Source organism: Anser brachyrhynchus (assembly GCF_964034855.1).
Source record: "Anser brachyrhynchus genome assembly, chromosome: 25".
Lineage (NCBI taxonomy): Eukaryota > Metazoa > Chordata > Aves > Anseriformes > Anatidae > Anser > Anser brachyrhynchus.
In genome coordinates, this window is record NC_137718.1 from 7,565,066 (window position 1) to 7,583,261 (window position 18,196).

General features: G+C 59.3%; 2 protein-coding genes across 6 annotated transcripts; both read left to right on the forward strand.

Annotated features, from left to right (window-relative positions):
• Positions 1-874: 874 nt before the first annotated feature.
• STT3A (STT3 oligosaccharyltransferase complex catalytic subunit A) lies at positions 875-10,121 on the forward strand. 4 transcript variants are annotated; one of them, XM_080567561.1, is made up of 19 exons: positions 988-1,011; positions 1,627-1,714; positions 2,028-2,151; positions 2,443-2,503; positions 3,373-3,494; positions 3,926-4,071; positions 4,299-4,389; positions 5,067-5,173; positions 5,590-5,754; positions 6,549-6,729; positions 7,277-7,432; positions 7,611-7,702; positions 8,440-8,595; positions 8,727-8,915; positions 8,990-9,106; positions 9,181-9,283; positions 9,366-9,554; positions 9,633-9,748; positions 9,834-10,121. In XM_080567561.1, the coding sequence occupies exons 3-19, from the start codon at positions 2,064-2,066 to the stop codon at positions 9,870-9,872; spliced, it is 2,118 nt and encodes a 705-aa protein (XP_080423687.1). In that variant the 5' UTR covers positions 988-1,011; positions 1,627-1,714; positions 2,028-2,063; the 3' UTR covers positions 9,873-10,121. The 4 variants fall into 4 exon arrangements, with proteins under 4 accessions (XP_080423685.1, XP_080423687.1, XP_080423688.1 ...); XM_080567559.1 differs by lacking the exon at positions 1,627-1,714 and having other exon boundaries at positions 875-1,011; XM_080567562.1 differs by lacking the exons at positions 988-1,011; positions 1,627-1,714 and adding an exon at positions 1,295-1,368.
• A 159-nt stretch (positions 10,122-10,280) lies between these two features.
• CHEK1 (checkpoint kinase 1) lies at positions 10,281-14,934 on the forward strand. 2 transcript variants are annotated; one of them, XM_080567572.1, is made up of 12 exons: positions 10,281-10,403; positions 10,838-11,061; positions 11,178-11,242; positions 11,311-11,380; positions 11,452-11,640; positions 12,406-12,552; positions 12,629-12,724; positions 12,798-12,906; positions 13,229-13,406; positions 14,145-14,276; positions 14,355-14,456; positions 14,649-14,934. In XM_080567572.1, exons 1-12 carry the CDS (start codon positions 10,333-10,335, stop codon positions 14,742-14,744), a joined length of 1,479 nt encoding a protein of 492 aa, XP_080423698.1. In that variant the 5' UTR covers positions 10,281-10,332; the 3' UTR covers positions 14,745-14,934. The 2 variants fall into 2 exon arrangements, with proteins under 2 accessions (XP_080423698.1, XP_080423699.1); XM_080567573.1 differs by having other exon boundaries at positions 12,448-12,552.
• Positions 14,935-18,196: the final 3,262 nt, after the last annotated feature.

Sequence of the window (18,196 nt, forward strand, 5' to 3'; positions counted from 1 at the left end):
AGATGAGTGGTTGGAAAGCTGCCTGGCAGAGAAGGACCTGGGAGTACTGGCTGATAGTCAGCTGAATATGAGCCAGCAGTGTGCCCAGGTGGTCAAGAAGGCCAACAGCATCCTGGCTTGCATAAGAAGCAGCGTGGCCAGCAGGGCTAGGGAGGTGATCGTCCCCCTGTACTCGGCTCTGGTGAGGCCGCCCCTCGAGTACTGTGTTCAGCTTTGGGCCCCTCGCTACAAGAAGGACGTCGAGGTGCTCGAGCGAGTCCAGAGCAGGGCGACGAGGCCGGTGAGGGGTCTGGAGAACAAGGCTTACGGGGGGCGGCTGAGGGAGCTGGGGGTGTTCAGCCTGGAGAAGAGGAGGCTCAGGGGCGACCTCATCGCTCTCCACAGGTACCTTAAAGGAGGCTGCAGCGAGGTGGGGGCCGGTCTGTTCTCCCACGTGCCCGGTGACAGGACGAGGGGGAACGGGCTCAAGTTGCGCCAGGGGAGGTTTGGGTTGGGTATCGGGAAGAACCTCTTTACCGGAAGGGCTGTGAGGCGTTGGGACGGGCTGCCCGGGGAGGCGGCTCGGGCACCCTCCCTGCAGGTCCGTAAAGGCCGTCGGGCTGCAGGGCTCGGCCACGCGGAGCCGGGGGCGGCCCCCGGCGCCGGCTCAGAGCCGCCCGCGGCGCCCCCGGTGCCCCCCGGCCCGGCCCGGCCCCGCCTCCCCCACGTGGCGGCACCCACGTGGCGGCCGCCGCCCGCTTCCGCATCCGCCCACGTGACGCGGGGCTCCCCGAGCCGGGACGGACACGTCACTGCTCGCGCTCGCCCGCCCCCGCCGGCCCCGCGCTCCGCCAATCGGAACGGCCCGGCCGCGCCTTCGCCCTTCGCCCTCCGCCGACGCGCCCCGCCCCACGGCCAATGAGCGGCGGCGCCGTTTGAGTGGCGTCGGGGCGAGCCAATGGGGCGCGCGAGGGGGCGGGAGGGCTGCGCGGGGCGGATGGCCGGGGCGGCGGGGCCGAGCGCGGCGCCAGGGTGAGGGCCGCGGGCGGGGGGGGCCGGGGGCTGCGGGGCCCCGGGTCTGGGGGGGGGGCGAGGGCCGCCGGGGCCGGGCCCGCGGGGCCGCGGGCGGCCGCCGGCTGCGCCCCGGGCACCGGGAGGGGACGGGAGGGCGGCGTCGGGCCTGCGGTGGGCTCCGGGGCTGGGCGGCCTCGGCGGGGGGCGCGGGGCCGTCGGGGGGCTCTGGGGCGGGCCTGCCGGGCCCGGGCCGGCTGGGCGGAGGCGGCGCGTTACGGGACCGGCTGTGCTCGCGTAGGGGCAGGGAGGCGTCGCCTGTGCCGCGGTTTCGCTTCCGTAGCGCCGGGCGCCGCGGGTTGCCCCCGGCCGCAGGAGGTCAGACCAAAGCCCCGGCGCTCCTCCGGCACGGCCCGGCCCGGCCCGGCGGGCCCCCGGCACGGACGCGTTGGGCGTTGGGAGCTCGGCGGGGGCGGGCAGGGGCCGCGCAGCCCGGCTGCAGGGCAACGGCGGGCAAGCGCCGGCGCCTCGGGGTCGCTGCGGGGTTTGCGCGCCCCGCACCGCTCCGCCGGGGCCGCCCGGGCGCTGTCGGTGCCGGCGCCGAAAGCTCGCGCCTGGGTCGCGTCCCGTGCGCAGGTAGAGCAGCGCGGCCCCTGCCCCGAGGGAACGCCCGGTGCCCGGCGGGAAGCAGCGAGCTCGGCCGAGGCCCGGGGCAGCTGGCCGGGTGAGCAGCGGCTGCTCCGGGGGCTGCTGGAGCTGGGCGCGAGGGGAGCGGGCAGGATGGGGGGGGGGGGGTGAGGGGCTGCGGCTCGGCCCTGCGCGTGCCGAGGCGGCTCTGGGCTGGGAGAGGGGTGCGAGGAGGAAGGCCGGGCGTCGGGGCGGGGGACGCGGCCCGGTGAAGGCTTCTGGCGGGGTAACGGGGGCTGGCGGCCCGCGGCAGGAGCGGGGCGTTTGGGGCCGGGGGTCGTGGCGCTCCCGGGGGTGTGCTGGGGCTGCGGTCGGCTCGCCCTTTGATCGCCCCCCTTGCTCTTGTCCAGGTGTTCGCGCGTCCTCTCGCTGCCTTTAATGTGACAATGACCAAGCTGGGGTTTCTCCGGCTCTCCTACGAGAAGCAGGACACTCTGCTGAAGCTCCTCATCCTGTCGATGGCAGCGGTGCTGTGTGAGTCTGCCTCCGGGCACACGGGGTGGCTGCTGGGACTCGGGGGGGGGGGAACTGCCTCTGCTTCTCCTTCTGTTCTTTCATAGGTCACCAAGCTCCCGCCTGCCTTTAAAGTGCGATTTCAGTGAACGTTGTGATTCTTTCAGTACCTGCTCTTTGGAAACCGCGTCTTTCTAATGACCGATTTAAGACAGAAACAATTTTCATCCAGCGACAAAGCGGATAAACTTAATGCAACTCTGGCCCTGCAAATGCTGAAGATTCATTCTGTCTTTTTTTCTGTGTTTGCAGCTTTTTCCACAAGGCTTTTTTCTGTCTTAAGATTTGAAAGTGTCATCCATGAGTTTGACCCGTAAGTGTCTTCTCTCTGGTTCCGTGGGACCTGCTGGGTTTTTCTCTTATGGAGCACGTGGATGTTGAGTGCTGTTTGCTGGTGTCAGTTTGTTCCCCTTTGAGGATGGAGGATTTGTTCAGTACAAACAGCTACCTTTTAGTTTTCCAGACCCAAAATTCACTTCTCAGATCCCAGGATTCTTTCTGGAGCCTGGATCTAAGTCAGGGCAATCGCCCGACAAGGCTTTAACGCTGGGCTGGGGATGTTCTCTAGCTGAGCCTGGAGGGAGGGCTCCTAGTACCACCTGCGTTGCTGTCCCAGGGTTGTTGCCAATTAAATCAGAAGCCAGGGAGAATGCCACCTTTGCAAAATGACTTTTAAACTTGCTAGGACCAAAGGCGATACTCTGCAGCAGAGGCGAAATGGAGTAAAATTATCGTGCCCGTGCTGATGGATGGAGGATCCCCTGTGGCCCTGCTCTTTCTGATGGTGTCTCAGTATGAGTAAAACAAAGGCGTGTGGCAAAGTGCCGTTGCCTGGAGGCAGAGAGGCTTCCATCTGCGCAGAGAATGCGTGGCCGGCCCTCAGAGCGCTCTCTTACCCATAGACTTCAGAGAAGGCTGCCCAGACACGTGGCTTGCTGCAGAAACACCAGGTGCACGGGCAGCATTCACCACCAACGGCACGCGCAGCGGTTTCCTTTCCCCGTTAATTGATCAGGAGTTTCGCTTATAACCCGCTAAGTGCTGGGCACGCAGTTTGGCCTGCCACAGCTGCCCCGCTTCCTGAACGCTCCTGAAGAGCTGAGACTGTAACCTGAGGCGCCGTGAGCGGTCAGCACACCAGTGCCTGGGTGCGGAGGTGCTCAGTGCTTCTTGCTGTTACAGGTATTTTAACTACCGCACGACCCGATTCCTGGCAGAGGAGGGCTTCTATAAATTCCACAACTGGTTTGATGACCGAGCATGGTACCCCTTGGGCAGGATTATCGGTGGAACCATTTATCCAGGTAAGCCAGGAGGCTTCTGCTAAAACACACCTTGTGCAATGCAGAGTTGTCAGGGTGCAGATTTGGGAGCGGCGTTTAGAGTACGTGGAGCGGAGCGGTGCCTGCAGCTGCTCTGTGCAGAGAGCAACACGTCAGGCTCCTTCGCTCACCCGCTAGCAGCAAAATGCAATTCTGATCGCAGCGAGGCAGAGCTGCCATCGTTCGGAGGCAGTTGGGTGGCGTCACGCTCCACTTAAATGCATCTGGGTTTCATTCAGAGCGCCAGCTGGGAGAGGAGGGCGGTTTGGGGTTGCCCTTCATCAAGGTGCACCAGGCAGCAGCTCCTTTCTGCTCCGTCCCTCCAAAACTTCTGTCTGCCCTGCTCAGATGGCACCCTGGTGCCACGAGCCAGCCAGCCGTGCTCTGCTGACGGTGTCGTGTCCGTCCCGCAGGCCTGATGATCACATCGGCAGCCATCTACCACGTGCTGCACTTCTTCCACATCACCATCGACATCCGGAATGTCTGCGTGTTCCTGGCACCCCTCTTCTCCTCCTTCACCACCATAGTGACTTACCACCTCACTAAAGAACTCAAGGTACGGGGAAGGTCTGGGTGTGCCCTGGGGGCGGGCTGTGTGCCTTTTTGCTAGCTGTTGTAGAGGAGACTGTTGCTCAGAACTGACAGCTCCTGGAAAATGGAAGATCTATTTTGAAGTTTCATTCCAACGCTCAACTTCTGTTCATTCCTTCGAGGCACGTCTGTGCGTAGATAACCGGAACCGTAAAGGCTGACGGCTTTTCCTACCCTCTGTCTGTTTCCCAGGATGCCGGGGCAGGACTCCTTGCCGCTGCCATGATCGCAGTTGTGCCTGGATACATCTCTCGATCTGTGGCTGGGTCCTACGATAATGAAGGTGAGGTTGTGGCAGGGAAACCTGTAATGGCTGTTGTGTGCTGGGAGCTGCTGCTGGAGGTGCTGCAGCGTGTGACAAGGAACCGTGCCAGAGCTGTGATGTGCTAACCAAACCGCGCTGCTCTGAGCTGGGTGGCTGTTCTCGGCTGAGAAGAGGGAGAGTGTTTCCACGCCCAGTTCTGCAAATATCCTTGTTTGCAAGTCAAAAAGAGTTTTGCCACCTCCACAAACTGCTTAGCGTTAGAGCTGTTCAGCAGCTCCCCCAGGCTTTTGTCTTGGTTCTGGCAATGATTTTGGGACTGGCAGAGGCAGCAATCTTGTTGCTGCCACCTAGGGCAGAGGAAAATCCAGGTTCCGCTGCCCTAGCTGAGCTATTCGGGACCCCATGAGGAGTCAGTGTGTCCAGACGGGCTAGCTGGTATAGACAGAAGAGGCCATGTAGGCTGTTACCTAGAGTATGACACAAACATCGCTGTGTTTCAATCTGGAAATCAGATACTGAAACCATTTTCCTTGGCTCTTTGTGCAAGGTGTGCTGTTCCACGTTCTGGCGAAACAGCGAAAAGATAGATGTATTTTTTTTAATGTGATAAGAGTGTTCTGGTGTGCCCCAGGGATTAAATGACATTTCAGGGCAGATGTAAGCTTGCTTTGACCTTGCCATGTCTTTCCACCCAGGTATCGCCATATTCTGTATGCTGCTGACTTACTACATGTGGATCAAAGCTGTAAAAACGGGCTCTATCTATTGGGCAGCAATGTGTGCCCTTGCCTATTTCTACATGGTGAGTGTTCCTTTCCATGGCACCGAGGTATTTCTGACTCGGGGGTGACTGCTCTTGGTACGGTGACCGAAAGCGTACGGCGTGCAGTTCTCGTGTCTGTGCAGTCAGGGAACTAAACCTCTGTCCGGGACTGAGTGTGAAAAAGAAACGAATGCTGTCTTCGTTAATTTCCACCCACCAAAACTGAATGCCGTAACATTTTTTGTGCAAGGTTTTATTAATGGCATTGAAAAATCTGGGCTTCTGACAGCTGTGACTGTGAACAGTGTCCTCCTTGGGGAGAGCGGATCTCAGGGTTACAGCCGAGTGAAAGTCCTGCGTGTGACCCCAGGAAAATCAAACATGCTCTGTTGGAGCCCTGCCACGCAGTGTGTTCAGCCCTGGAACTTGCATTTTTTTTTTTTTTCTCTTGCCAGGTCTCCTCATGGGGCGGCTACGTCTTTCTGATTAACCTGATCCCCTTGCACGTTCTTGTGCTGATGCTGACCGGACGCTTCTCCCACAGGATCTACGTAGCCTACTGCACTGTCTACTGCTTGGGAACGATCCTCTCTATGCAGATCTCCTTTGTTGGCTTTCAGGTGGGGAACAGAAGGATTTGGAGACGCAAGGATGGTCGTAGTTCTGTGGGTTGTAGCAGAACAACTGTGAATTGGCACCTGGTTTCTCTTCTTGCCTTTGGCACGGAGTTTGTAAGTGGGTAGGACAGACTTTCGAAGTCTAGGCGCTGTTACACAGGTTTGTTGTAACAAACAGCAACATCAGCAGCAACCAGCTTTTGGTGGTGCCTGCCTGCCTTTGAAATGCAGCCTTTCTTCAGAGTGAGAAGAACGTGGCTGTACTGCTATTGTTGATTTAGGGCAGGCTGGATGACTTTAAAAGCGATAAGCTGCTGATAACCTTCCTGGCACTGGCTGTCTTTCATGAAGAAGTTTCCATTTTCAGTGCAGGGAATGCTCACGCCAGCATGCATCTTAGTACAGCAGGAAAAATGCGCGCTCTTTCTGAGCAGTCGTCTGCATTTTCAAGAGAACCAGTTTAAGGTAGTGCCTGTTGCTCACCTTTACCAGCCTGGCATGTGGAATCCAGGTCTTTTGGGCTTAAAAAATTAAACATGAGGAGAGGTTACAAGCATGAGGTTCAGCTCTCAGTTATTTTTGCTTGTGAATTCTTATCTGGGAATTACAGCTGACATAAGAAAGTGACTTGCACCAGCTGTGCCGTTCACTGTCTGCGGGAAGGGGATGGCTTCCTATGACTTAAGCAGTGATTTTGCTGAGAAGTGATTTGTTTATATATTTAAAAAAAGCTGGTATCGAGTGCAACTCAGCTGTCGTTCTGCACGGTGTCTGATTATGCTCTCCCCTGCCTGCAGCCTGTCCTCTCCTCGGAGCACATGGCTGCCCTTGGCGTCTTCGGCTTGTGTCAGATCCATGCCTTTGTAGACTACCTTCGCAGCAAGCTGAACCCGCAGCAGTTTGAAATCCTCTTCAGGAGCGTCATCTCCCTGGTTGGCTTTGTCCTCCTCACCATCGGGGCTGTGCTGATGCTGACAGGTAGCCCGAGCTCCCCGGCAAGGCCCCGCTCGTGGCGATGATGAGCGCGTTTCACTGCCGGCTTTGCCTCCTTTCGATACTTTGAAGAGTGTGCAATCTGTTGGTCGTGATTTTGCATTATTTGCTTGCACTGTGGTTTCAGTGCCTGCAAGCTCTTCCCTAACGTGGAGGATGGGACTTGCCCCAGTGTGTTCATTAGCAAGAAAATATTTAGAATGCAGCCGTAAGGTCTGGGCGCCAGGTGGTGCGAGATGCAGAGAAACCTGCCGTGACTCCGACCTCACTGGGGATGCTGAGCTGATGCTTCAGAAGCTGAATGCTGATCTGTAGTAATAGAGATGCTACAAGGTGTTGGTTGGATGAGGGAGGAGTCTTTTTAGGATAAAATTGCACTTTATTTCCTTTTTAAAAGAACAGTTCTGAGTAACGGAGGTGTTAAATGAGAATTGCTCATTCAGCTTTGCACATGCTTCCCTTGGGAGTGAACGTATGGGCATTGCTGGCTGTGCTGCGCTGGGATCGATCGTGACTTTATCCTGTTTGTTAGGGAAAATCTCTCCGTGGACGGGACGTTTCTACTCCCTGCTGGATCCTTCCTATGCAAAGAACAACATTCCCATCATCGCCTCTGTCTCGGAGCACCAGCCCACCACTTGGTCCTCCTATTACTTTGACCTACAGCTCCTCGTTTTCATGTTCCCAGGTGAGCCCAGTGCTGCTGTGGTCGGACTCTCAGGCATACCCCAGGTTTATTAAATTGCTGTACAAAGCCGTGCGGAGCAGAAGCGGGTCATGGTGTGCTGCCTGCCTCTGCCAGCTGGGTTTTGTTTCAGGCAGCAGATTGCTGAGGCGAATCTCACCTATTTGTTTTCTCTTTGCAGTTGGTCTCTATTACTGCTTCAGTAACCTCTCAGATGCCCGCATTTTTATCATCATGTACGGTGTGACCAGCATGTACTTCTCTGCCGTAATGGTGAGGGCTGTTGCCTGCGGAGTGTCGGTGTCTGCTGTCACGGGTGTGACCAGGGCACGAGCAGGATGATGAGATGGTCTTAATGGAGTTGGCTTTTTTTCTGAATTTGTTGGTAATGTCTATTCTTCCCTGAGCAGCTGAAACTTTCATGAGGCTTTTCTCCCTTCCCTAAAGCTGGTTTATGTACCCCTCTGTGCAGTGAGGGAATATGACGTTGCAAAACTTACTGTTTTGGGCATTAATGCGTGTCCTTTTGAGCACTGCGGTCTACGACCCGTTCTTGGGAGGAGCGGGTGAATGCTTTTCCTGGTCTCCCATAGCTGACTTGCAAAACCAAACAAATTCTCCAGGTGTCCAGGCAGGACTGAAGACAGACGGCTGCTTATGAGCTCATTATCACTCTTGCCAAGCCCTCAATACAAGTTGGTTTCTGTGTGTGGAGGTATCTGTTAATTCCTGGCTCCACATAATAATCCTAAAGATTGCCCATGGCTGTTAAATTGAGGTCATTTCTGCATGTTGGCTGACTTTGAGGACTTCAGAGAACCTCCCTTGCAGCAGCTCTGGTCCTCCAGTCTGTGTCCTCTAAGAAAATCACCCAAGGGTTTCTCTCAAGGCTGCTGTTACTGCTGAATTTGAGGTGCAGGATGAGGGACTGCATGTAATTTCTCTGTTCCTCTGCTTTCTGCCCAGCTTTCCTCTCCGACAGGCGCTGACTGTCCTGCTGTTGCCCGCAGGTGCGTCTGATGCTGGTGCTGGCCCCGGTGATGTGCATCCTTTCCGGCATCGGGGTTTCTCAGGTGCTGTCCACATACATGAAGAACTTGGATATCAGCCGACCAGACAAGAAGAGTAAAAAGCAGCAAGACTCCACTTACCCCATCAAAAATGAAGTGAGTGTTGCGCCAGCTCGTGATGGGGAGAACTGTGGGGGAGAGGAAAGCGGCCGCTGGTCCTGGTGGGGATGAGTGCCGGAGGCTGATGGCCTCTTCCCTGGGGTGCTGATGCCAGTTTGCTCTACAAGGTTGCCAGCGGCATGATCCTGGTCATGGCTTTCTTTCTCATCACCTACACCTTCCACTCGACCTGGGTGACCAGCGAGGCGTATTCTTCCCCGTCCATTGTGCTGTCTGCCCGCGGTGGGGACGGCAGCAGGATCATCTTCGATGACTTCAGAGAGGCTTATTACTGGCTGCGCCACAACACGCCAGAGGTAACCGCGCGTCAGCCTCGGTGGGCGGCAGCACCTGCCGAGGCACTGATGGCACGCGTGGTGTTTGGGTGCAGGACGCCAAGGTGATGTCCTGGTGGGACTACGGCTACCAGATCACCGCCATGGCCAACCGAACCATCCTGGTGGACAACAACACCTGGAACAACACGCACATCTCCCGCGTCGGTCAGGTAGGTGCTTGCCCTGTGCCTGCCCGCCGCCCCAGGGGCTCCGCATGGCGCGACAGCCGCTGCGTCCCTTCCAGGCAATGGCATCGACGGAGGAGAAAGCCTACGAGATCATGAGGGAGCTGGATGTCAGCTACGTGCTGGTGATATTCGGTGGCCTCACCGGGTACTCCTCCGACGGTAAGGTCCCGCAGCGCTCTCCCCCTCCCCAGTGTCTTGTTGGCTTCTGACCCCCAGTGCCTCGTCCCCTGTCGCCTTGCAGACATCAACAAGTTCCTGTGGATGGTGCGCATCGGGGGCAGCACGGACACGGGCAGGCACATCAAGGAGCACGACTACTACACCCCCACGGGGGAGTTCCGCGTCGACCGAGAGGGCTCCCCAGTGCTACTCAACTGCCTGATGTACAAGATGTGCTACTACCGCTTCGGGCAGGTCTACACTGAGGCCAGTAAGTCCCCGGTGCCACCGCCGTGCCCCAAAGGCCTCGGGGACGTGGTGGGACAGCGCTGCCTCTTGTCCCTTGCAGAGCGGCCGCCGGGCTACGACCGGGTGAGGAACGCTGAGATCGGGAACAAGGACTTCGAGCTGGACGTGCTGGAGGAGGCGTACACCACAGAGCACTGGCTGGTCCGAATATACAAAGTACGGCGGTGGAACGAGCCCGGGTGTGGGACAAGGTGGAATTCCACCCCGGCGCTCCCACAGCTGAGCCTTTCCTTTCTTGCAGGTGAAGGATTTGGATAACCGCGGCTTGTCCAGGACGTAGAGCCGCCGCCGGCCCAGCCGCCCACCGCACTGACCCAGCCTTTGCCTGTGAAGCAGAAATATTTTTGATTTTCTGTTTTTTTGGGGGGTTGTCTTTTTGTTTTTTTCTTTTTATACCGTTCATACGCGCAGGAGGAGCCGGGCCGGCGCTGCCCAGCGTGCCCGGCTGGGATTTTTATACTGGCACCGAATCAGGAGTAACGGCTTCGCCAGGGCTGATTAAAGGGGAATTACAGAAAAACGACCAAAACGCCTTTTTTTTTTTGCCTTTTTTTCCCAACTCCGCTGCCGGCCGGGGGCCGGGGGCCGGGGGCGGTTTTGCCGCTCTCGGGCATTTCGCGGGAAATTGGGGGGGGGGGGGCGGGGCCGGGGGCGGGGCGCGGGCGCTGCGCGCGCAGGGCGGGGCGGGGCCGGGGCGCGCCGGCGGGAACGGGGCGCGCGGCGGGGCCGGGCCGGGGCCCATGGCGGGGCCGGTGCCGTTCGTGGAGGACTGGGACCTGGTGCAGACGCTGGGCGAAGGCGCCTACGGGGAGTGAGTGCGGCCGGGCCGGGCTGGGGAGGTTCTGGCGCACCGCGTCGCGGCCCCCGCGCGCCCGCTGCGTGCCCCCGGCCAGCCCCGTGCGCGCCGGCCTCTTGCCCCGGTTGCCTGCTGCGAGGCTCTTGCGTGCCCCCTGCACGCCCCCCGCACGCCCGTTCCCTGCCTGCTGCTGAGCCGTTGCGTGCCCCCTGCGCCCCTGCTGCGTGCCCGCTGCTCGGCTGTTGCACGCCTTCTGCATGCTCGCTGCGTGCCCGTTGCATGCCAACCGCATGTCCGCTGTGTGCCTGTTGCTTGGCTGCTTGTGCGCGCGTTGCCTGTTACCTGCCTGCCACTTGTGGCTGCGTTGCACACCCACTGCACGCCCATCGTGTGCTCTCCTTGCACCCCTTGCACGCTGCTCTGCGCCCACCCCTGACTCCCACCCCTAGGGTGCAGCTGGCGGTGAACCGCCGCACTGAGGAAGCCGTGGCTGTCAAAATTGTGGACATGAAGCGGGCGGCCGACTGCCCAGAGAACATCAAGAAGGAGATCTGCATCAACAAGATGCTCAACCACGAGAACGTTGTCAAGTTCTATGGGCACCGGCGGGAGGGTGCCACGCAGTATCTCTTCCTCGAGTACTGCAGCGGCGGCGAGCTCTTTGACCGCATCGGTACGCCGCACACTCCGAAATGTACCTGCATGTTTTTAAAGCCCTGCGTTAAAAAATCTGTCCCTCGCGCAGCTGGCAACTGCAATTCCCATCCCCGCGGTGTTGCTTTCCCGCAGAGCCAGATATCGGGATGCCAGAGCCGGAGGCACAGCGCTTCTTCCAGCAGTTGATCGCCGGCGTGGTGAGTGTGGCGGCGGCAGCAGCAGCAGCAACGTCCCCGCCTCGTCTGACCCTGCTCCCCTTCCCCAGGTCTACCTGCACAGCATGGGCATCACCCACCGGGACCTGAAGCCAGAGAACCTGCTCCTGGACGAACGAGGTGCGTGCCAGGGGCAGCGTGGTGCCCGCCACTTGCCCACCTTTAACCAATTTTTTTTTCTTTTTGCCCAGACAACCTGAAAATCTCCGATTTTGGCCTGGCCACCGTCTTCAAGCACAACGGCCGCGAGCGGCTGCTCAACAAGATGTGCGGCACCCTGCCCTACGTGGCCCCTGAGCTGCTGCGGCGCCCCGAGTTCAGGGCCGAGCCCGTGGACGTGTGGGCGTGCGGCGTGGTGCTGACAGCGATGCTGGCCGGAGGTGGGCACGTGAGACCCACGGAGCACGCAGGGAGTGGTGGGAGGCAGGGGGGGCGCGGGAAGTGCAGAAGGAGACACATGAAATGCACGGGGGGGACGCGTGGTGGTGTGCGCGGTGCATAGAGGGGACGTACGGAATGCACCAAGGGGTGCACGAGATGCAGAAGGGGGATGTGTGAGACGTGTCGGGGAGGTATGGAACGCACGGGGGCATCCACGAGATGCCTAGGGTGAGACACGAGATGTGTGGGGAGATGCAAGTGGTGGGCGTACGAGGTGGAGGAAATGCAGAGGGGAAGGGGACGAAGCGCCTGGAGAGAGGTGGTCGCAGAGGGGAGCTGGGAGCTGCCCGATGCCAGTGCTGCAGCCCAGCACTGCCGTCTGCACGGGGCAGTTCTCAGCTTTTTGTGCACCTGCGGCCATACCTGGCTGGTGGGTGGCCGTGCTGCACTCACCCCAAACTCTTGTGAGAAGCAAAAGCTGCCCAGCAGCGCCCGCTGCGCGGAGCAGAGCAGCGATGCCTCGTGCAGCTGATCACTGTGGTGTCGCATCTGGTGCTGTACCAGGCTTTTGCGCACTGCAGGGCTTTTGCACACTGGAACGCCTTTCTTTACACGCTGTGCGCTTCTGCACGTCACACCCTTTTAAAAGCACACTGGAAAGCGCATTTATTAACGCTCCCTTGCAAAAGCCCTTTGTGCAAATCCCTCTTGGCTGTGGCCTTCCCTCTGCTTCTCCCCTTTGGATTCTGCCCTGCACCGGCCAGGGCCGTGCTGCCCTAACGCAGCGGGGTCTGCCCTGCCGGCAGAGCTGCCCTGGGACCAGCCCAGCGACAGCTGCCAGGAGTACAGCGACTGGAAGGAGAGGAAGACCTACCTCCCGCCCTGGAGGAAGATCGACTCGGCGCCCTTAGGTAGGCAGCCGGCAGGCAGCGGGACCCAGCACCCGGTGCCACGCAGCGTTTGCTATTTCTGCCCCGTTTCCCTCAGCTTTGCTGCACAAGATCCTGACGGAGAGCCCGACGGCGAGGATCACCATCTCCGACATCAAGAAGGACCGGTGGTACTGCAAGCCCCTGAAGAAGGGTAAGGGGCACGGGGAAAACGTGCTTTCCGCCCCAGATTGGGGCACATTACTGGATTTCTCCTCCTTTGGCAGGTGTCAAGCGGGCTCGCGTGTCCTCGGGCGGTGTCACCGACTCGCCCGGCGCCTTCTCCAAGCACGTCCGTTCCGACATGGACTTCTCACCGGTGAAGGGTGTGCTCGGGTGAGTGAGCTTGCAAACACACGTGTAGTTGCCACATGTCACCTCCTTGCAACGAGTGCACCCTTGTGCAAGCAGGAGCTTTTCTTGTGTGTATTGTAACTCTGTAAGCAGGAGGTGTGGTGGAAACCAACCTAGCGCGTGTGTGGACCCCTACTTATCCTGTTTGTGCAAGCACAATCGGAGACAGTCCCGCAAAATCCTACAATATAAATTGAACCTATTGGTGTAGTTCCCATAGTCGTGTATTATCCCCTTTGCAGTCTTGGCGTCACCGTTTGCGATAGCTACAGGCAGTAACGTGCCGTCTCTGCTTGCATTTCAGCGAGGACAAGGCGAGCTACTCCACATCGCAGCCCGAGCCTGGCACCGGCGCGGCGCTCTGGGACAGCGGGACGGGCAGCATCGACAAGCTCGTGCAGGGCATCAGCTTCTCGCAGCCCGCCTGCCCCGAGCACATGCTGGTCAACAGCCAGCTCCTCGGCACCCCGGGCTCCTCGCAGGTGCTGCCGTTGGGATGCGTCTTTGCAGTATTTATAATATCGGGATGCAAGTTTGCAATCTTTGGGATACAGCTTTGCAGGATTTATAGTACTAAGGTGCAACATTGCAGCACTGGGGATGCTGCTTTGCAATATTTATCATTTCAGGGTGCACCTTTGCAGTATTTATAATATCAGCGTGCTGCTTTGCAATACTGGGGGTGCCGCTTTTCAGTGTTTGTATTGCCAGGATGCAGCTTTGTAGTACCGGGAGGTACAGCTTTGCAGCATATATATGTATCAGTTTGCTGCATTTGTAATAATTGGGATGTAATGTTGCAGAATTTATAGTAGCGTGGAGCAAATTTGCAACACTGGGGGTGCAGGTTTGCATTATTTAAAGTGTTTGGGCTGCAACTTTGCAGTATTCAGGATTGCACTTCGCGGTATTTAGTGTGCCAGGATGCAACTCGCCACGTTTGCCATGAGGGGGTGCAGCTTGCCAACATTTCCCATATAAAGATGCAACTTCGCACTACTGGGGATGCAACTTTGCTGCGTTTGTGCACTTTTGGGGATGCGGGGAGGGGGGTGCACCAGCTTGCAGCCAGGCAGCAAGGCCGGGGTTTGGGGCGGGTGGAAGGGGGGAGCGCGGGCGCAGGGGTGCAGCTGGGCGGCGTTCCCGTGGGGACGCAGCTCGGCGGCGCTGGGGGTGCTGCCTGGCAGCCCCCGTAACGCCGGGATGCGCTGTGCCCGCAGAGCCCGTGGCAGCGGCTGGTGAAGAGGATGACGCGCTTCTTCACCAAGCTGGACGCCGACGGCTCCTACCGCAGCCTGAAGGAGGTCTGCGAGAAGATGGGCTACGGCTGGAAGAGGAGCTGCACCAACCAGGTGGGGACGGGGCCGCGGCGGGGCGGGGGCCTTTGCCAGCCCCCCCTGACGGCCCCCCCCCGTCACTGTCGCCTGCAGGTCACCATCTCCACCACGGACAGGAGGAACAACAAGCTCATCTTCAAGGTGAACCTCGTGGAAATGGAGAGCAAGATTCTGGTGGATTTCCGCCTCTCCAAGGTGGGCGCTGGTGGTGGGTGCGGGGTGGGTGCACAGCGGGTGCGTGGCAGGTGCAAGGGAAGCGCAAAGCAATGCAAGGAGGTGCACAGAGGGTGCAAGGTGTTGCACGGGGAGTGCAAGGTGGTGCACGGGGGGGTGCAGGGTGGTGCACAGTGGGTGCAAGGCACCGAGCCACCGTCTCTCCCTGCGCAGGGCGACGGGCTGGAGTTCAAGCGGCATTTCCTGAAAATCAAAGGCAAGCTCAGCGACATTGTCAGCACCCAGAAAGTGTGGCTGCCTGTGACCTGAGCCCCATCTGCCTCTTCCTCCTCCACCTCCTCCTCCTCCTCACCCAGGGGGCTCCTGCAGGGCCCCCCAGCACCCACACGCCAGGGCCCCACGCTGCGAGCATCTTGGGGACGGTGCCTGCAGGGCACAGCACGGCTCTGTGCCGGCCGCAGCTTTTAAAGGTTCAATAAAGCCTGGGGATCAAACAGCAGCTCCTCTGGCTGCGAGCGGCTGCGCTCCTTGGAAAGGATTTAGGAAAGAGTGGCCAAAATCGCAGTGCTTTTGCGTTTGGGCTGCGACGCGGTGGGCACCCAGAACGGCTCCTCTTGGCTGGGTGAGTGCAAGGGGGGGGCCAGACCCTGCCAAGGGGGCCGGATCGGTGTGGGTGCGATGGGTCCTGTCCAGCCACAGCCAGCACGGGGTGCTGGGGGGTCCCTAAAGTGCAAGGGGGGGGCTCGTCTGTACAGCCCCGCATTTGATCCATGCAAGTCCCTGGCTCTGGCAGAGCGCAGGGAAATGGGTTCAATAAAAACCAGTCATGGGATCAGTTGTTTCCCCTGTCCCTGAGAGTTGCAGCCAAAATCCTCTCTGGGGTCGCGGGCTGTTTTGCACCGCCGCTCTGCAAGCTTGGCTCTTGGTGCAGTATATTTATTCCATCTTTTTGGGGGTGGTTTGGGTGCAATATTGCCTTTTTGGGATCATTTGGAGGAATCTCAGCCCCATGCAAACAGCAGGGAGGGGGTTTCCCTGTAGTGAGGAAAGCTGCTTTTGCATGTCTTCCACCCCCCAAAAAAGCCTTTCCCTTGCAGGCTAAGCTCTCATGGGACCTGCAGGTCCCTCTCCATGTGCACTCTTCATCCAGGCACCGATCTGGCTGAAAATCACCCCAAAAAAATGCTGGGGTGGGGACGTGAAGCAGCCTGTGCTCAGGCTGGCTGGAGCTGCTCACAGCATTGCCCCATCAGCATTTTTTCAGCATCCTGTGACGCAGGGCTTTGCTTTAAATCGGCGTTTAATGCACTCAAGATGTCCGCGTACACCCACCCTCCTCATTTGGCACCAGGCGGCTTCCTGGCGGAGCACAGGCTCGTTCACTCTGAAACCTACTGATGGCGCCGTGGTGCTCAGCCAGCAGGCCTGGTCAGGGATCTTCACCGAGCAGAGTGGCCCTAAAGCAGCCTGTTAATGCACCCCCAAAGATCTTGGGGCTGGGGGCTCAGGACTGACCCCCCCCCCTTCCTGCGTTTTCTCAGGGCAGCAGCTGCCCTGTTTTCCAGCCTCCCTAATTGCTTTTCTGCAGGGTTAATGATCTGAGAGCTGCCAGGGGTCCTTGGCACTGGAGCGAGAGGAGGACTGGAGATTAACCCCTGGGGAACACCCCCCCCCGGCAAAAAAAAAAAAAAAAAAGAAAAGCATCCCCCTAAAACCCATCCCAAGATGTCTCCACACACCACAATTTATCCCCAAAACCCAGCAGCTGCCTTGGCTTCAATTACTGGGGTGGAAAAAGCCCTTTTCACTTGTTCCCCCCCCCCCTTTTTTTTTTTTAGTACTCCCTGCCCTGGCCCCAGACCTTTTTCTTTTTTTCGGTGGGAACCCCCCCTTTGGCAGAGCAATTAGCGAGGCCTTTTGGGGATTTTTAATTGCATATTTATATTGCAGCCGGGAGCGAGACCCCGGCAGCGGGCGAGGGGGAAGCAGGAAGACGCCGCCTCCGACCTTGTTTGCTTTTCAGCTGGGATTAAGCACTTTTAATTGTCCCAGAGATCACAGATTGCAGCCGGGGGGATAATTAGGCTGAATACAGGGTTTTCTGGTTCACTCCCCCCAGGCTCCCTGGTGGGCCTGGCGGGGATTTGTATTTTGGGGGAGGTGGGGGGGAGGGAGAAGCTTTGGGAGCGCCCTGGGAATAAGGTTTTTGGGGGGTTGGGACAGACACAACTCATTGCACAAGTGGGAAGTTCGTCCCCTGTGAAGGAAGAAGTTTGGCTTCTTTTGGGGAAAAAAAAATGTTTAGTCTTCTTCCCCCCCCCCCCCCCCCAACAATGCATTTTTCACCCATTACGTGCCGCTGTTTTGGCTATAAACAGGTCGTTTTGGGGGTCACAGGGCGCGTCCCGCCGCCGGAGCTGCGAGGGGCTGAGGGGCTGTGCTGCTGAGCGGGGGGCGCGCAGCGCTCGCGCCCCACCTTGCCCCTGCGCGTTCGCCAGGCCCGTCCATCCCACGAGGATTGTTTTCGGCGCCGATTGTTCCCCCAGCCCCGGGATTTTTGGCTTCGTTTTCCTGCTGTTATCCCTTCGCTTTCTCCAGCAGGCCGCGAGCCGGGAAGCGTGGCCAACGTGCGGCCACGAAGCCACGCGGGGGCTGTGGCCGCGGGCAGGTGCCTCCCCCCGCGGCGTCCCCGTGGCACGGCACCAGGGTCACCTCCCGCGGCCCAGGACGCGGTGACACCCGCTCCTTCGGCCCAGCCCCGCGCTGTTCCCCTCGTGCCGTCCTCCCGCCCTGCTCCTCGGCGCTGGCAGGGTTTTGGGGCGTCCCACGGGTCTGAGCCCCGTGCGCTGGGCGTCGCAGTGGGCGACGCAGGGGCCGAGCGCCTCGTTTCCGAGCGCGTCCCCCCGGGGGCTGCCGCGGCAAGGGGGGTGCGCAAGGCGGCTTGCCCCATGCCAGCGGCCCCCTGAAAGCGCCCATTGTGCGGGGCCGGCGGCGGTGGCTCGCTCGGGAGCAAGGGGCCGGGGACAAGGCGCTCTCAGAGAGGCACCGGAGCGTGCAAAATGCCTTAAACCAACATTAGCGCCAGCGCGGGCGGCGCGGCTCGGCGGGGGCAGCTCCCGCGGCCGCTCATCACAAATTCATGGCGCCCCAGCGCCTCTCCCTGCGGGAGCCTGCACCGGGGTGCGAACCCCGACCGCGGCCCCCGAGGCAGCGCATCCGCCACGTGCCCCTTCCTTCCTGGCTTTTTGCTTTTCCCTCGTTTTGCACAAAGACGCTGGATGAAGGCACCTTTTCCGCGCGATAAGTGGGAAGGGGGGGGGTTTCCCGCGGCCCCTCGCTGCGGTTCAGCACCTCCCCACTAATTCTGGGGAAGGAAACGTTAAACAGGCTGAAGTGCTGCTTGTTTGGGCTGGGTAAACGCCGGCTGCCACAGTTTACTTTGCCGTCAGGAGCCCCGAGTGCCTGTAAAGCAGACGGCGGCCACAGCGCATCCCGCGGCGGGGCTGCTGCGACCTCCCTGCGGGGTCCTGGCGGGGGGGATGGAGGATGCAGGATTTGGGATGTAGATGCAGGATTTAGGACGGGATGGAGGATTTAGATTGCAGATGCAGGACGCAGGATGTGGGATGGATGATGCAGGATTTAGGATGTAGATGCGAGGTCCTAGAGGTATATTACAAGATGCAGGTTAGGGGATGCAGAGGTGGGGTTTAGGGTGATAATGGAGGATTCAGGATGGAGACTTCAGGATGCGGGACTTA

Bases quoted from the DNA above. Each gene is read 5' to 3' on its own strand.
- CHEK1 (XM_080567572.1), top strand. From the start codon at position 10,333: ATGGCGGGGCCGGTGCCGTTCGTGGAGGACTGGGACCTGGTGCAGACG. The intron at 10,404-10,837 runs GTGAGTGCGGCC...TCCCACCCCTAG, and splicing joins GGCGAAGGCGCCTACGGGGA to GGTGCAGCTGGCGGTGAACC. The intron at 11,641-12,405 runs GTGGGCACGTGA...TGCACCGGCCAG, and splicing joins GACAGCGATGCTGGCCGGAG to GGCCGTGCTGCCCTAACGCA.
- STT3A (XM_080567559.1), top strand. From the start codon at position 2,064: ATGACCAAGCTGGGGTTTCTCCGGCTCTCCTACGAGAAGCAGGACACT. The intron at 2,504-3,372 runs GTAAGTGTCTTC...TTGCTGTTACAG, and splicing joins GTCATCCATGAGTTTGACCC to GTATTTTAACTACCGCACGA. The intron at 9,555-9,632 runs GTAAGTCCCCGG...TGTCCCTTGCAG, and splicing joins GCAGGTCTACACTGAGGCCA to AGCGGCCGCCGGGCTACGAC.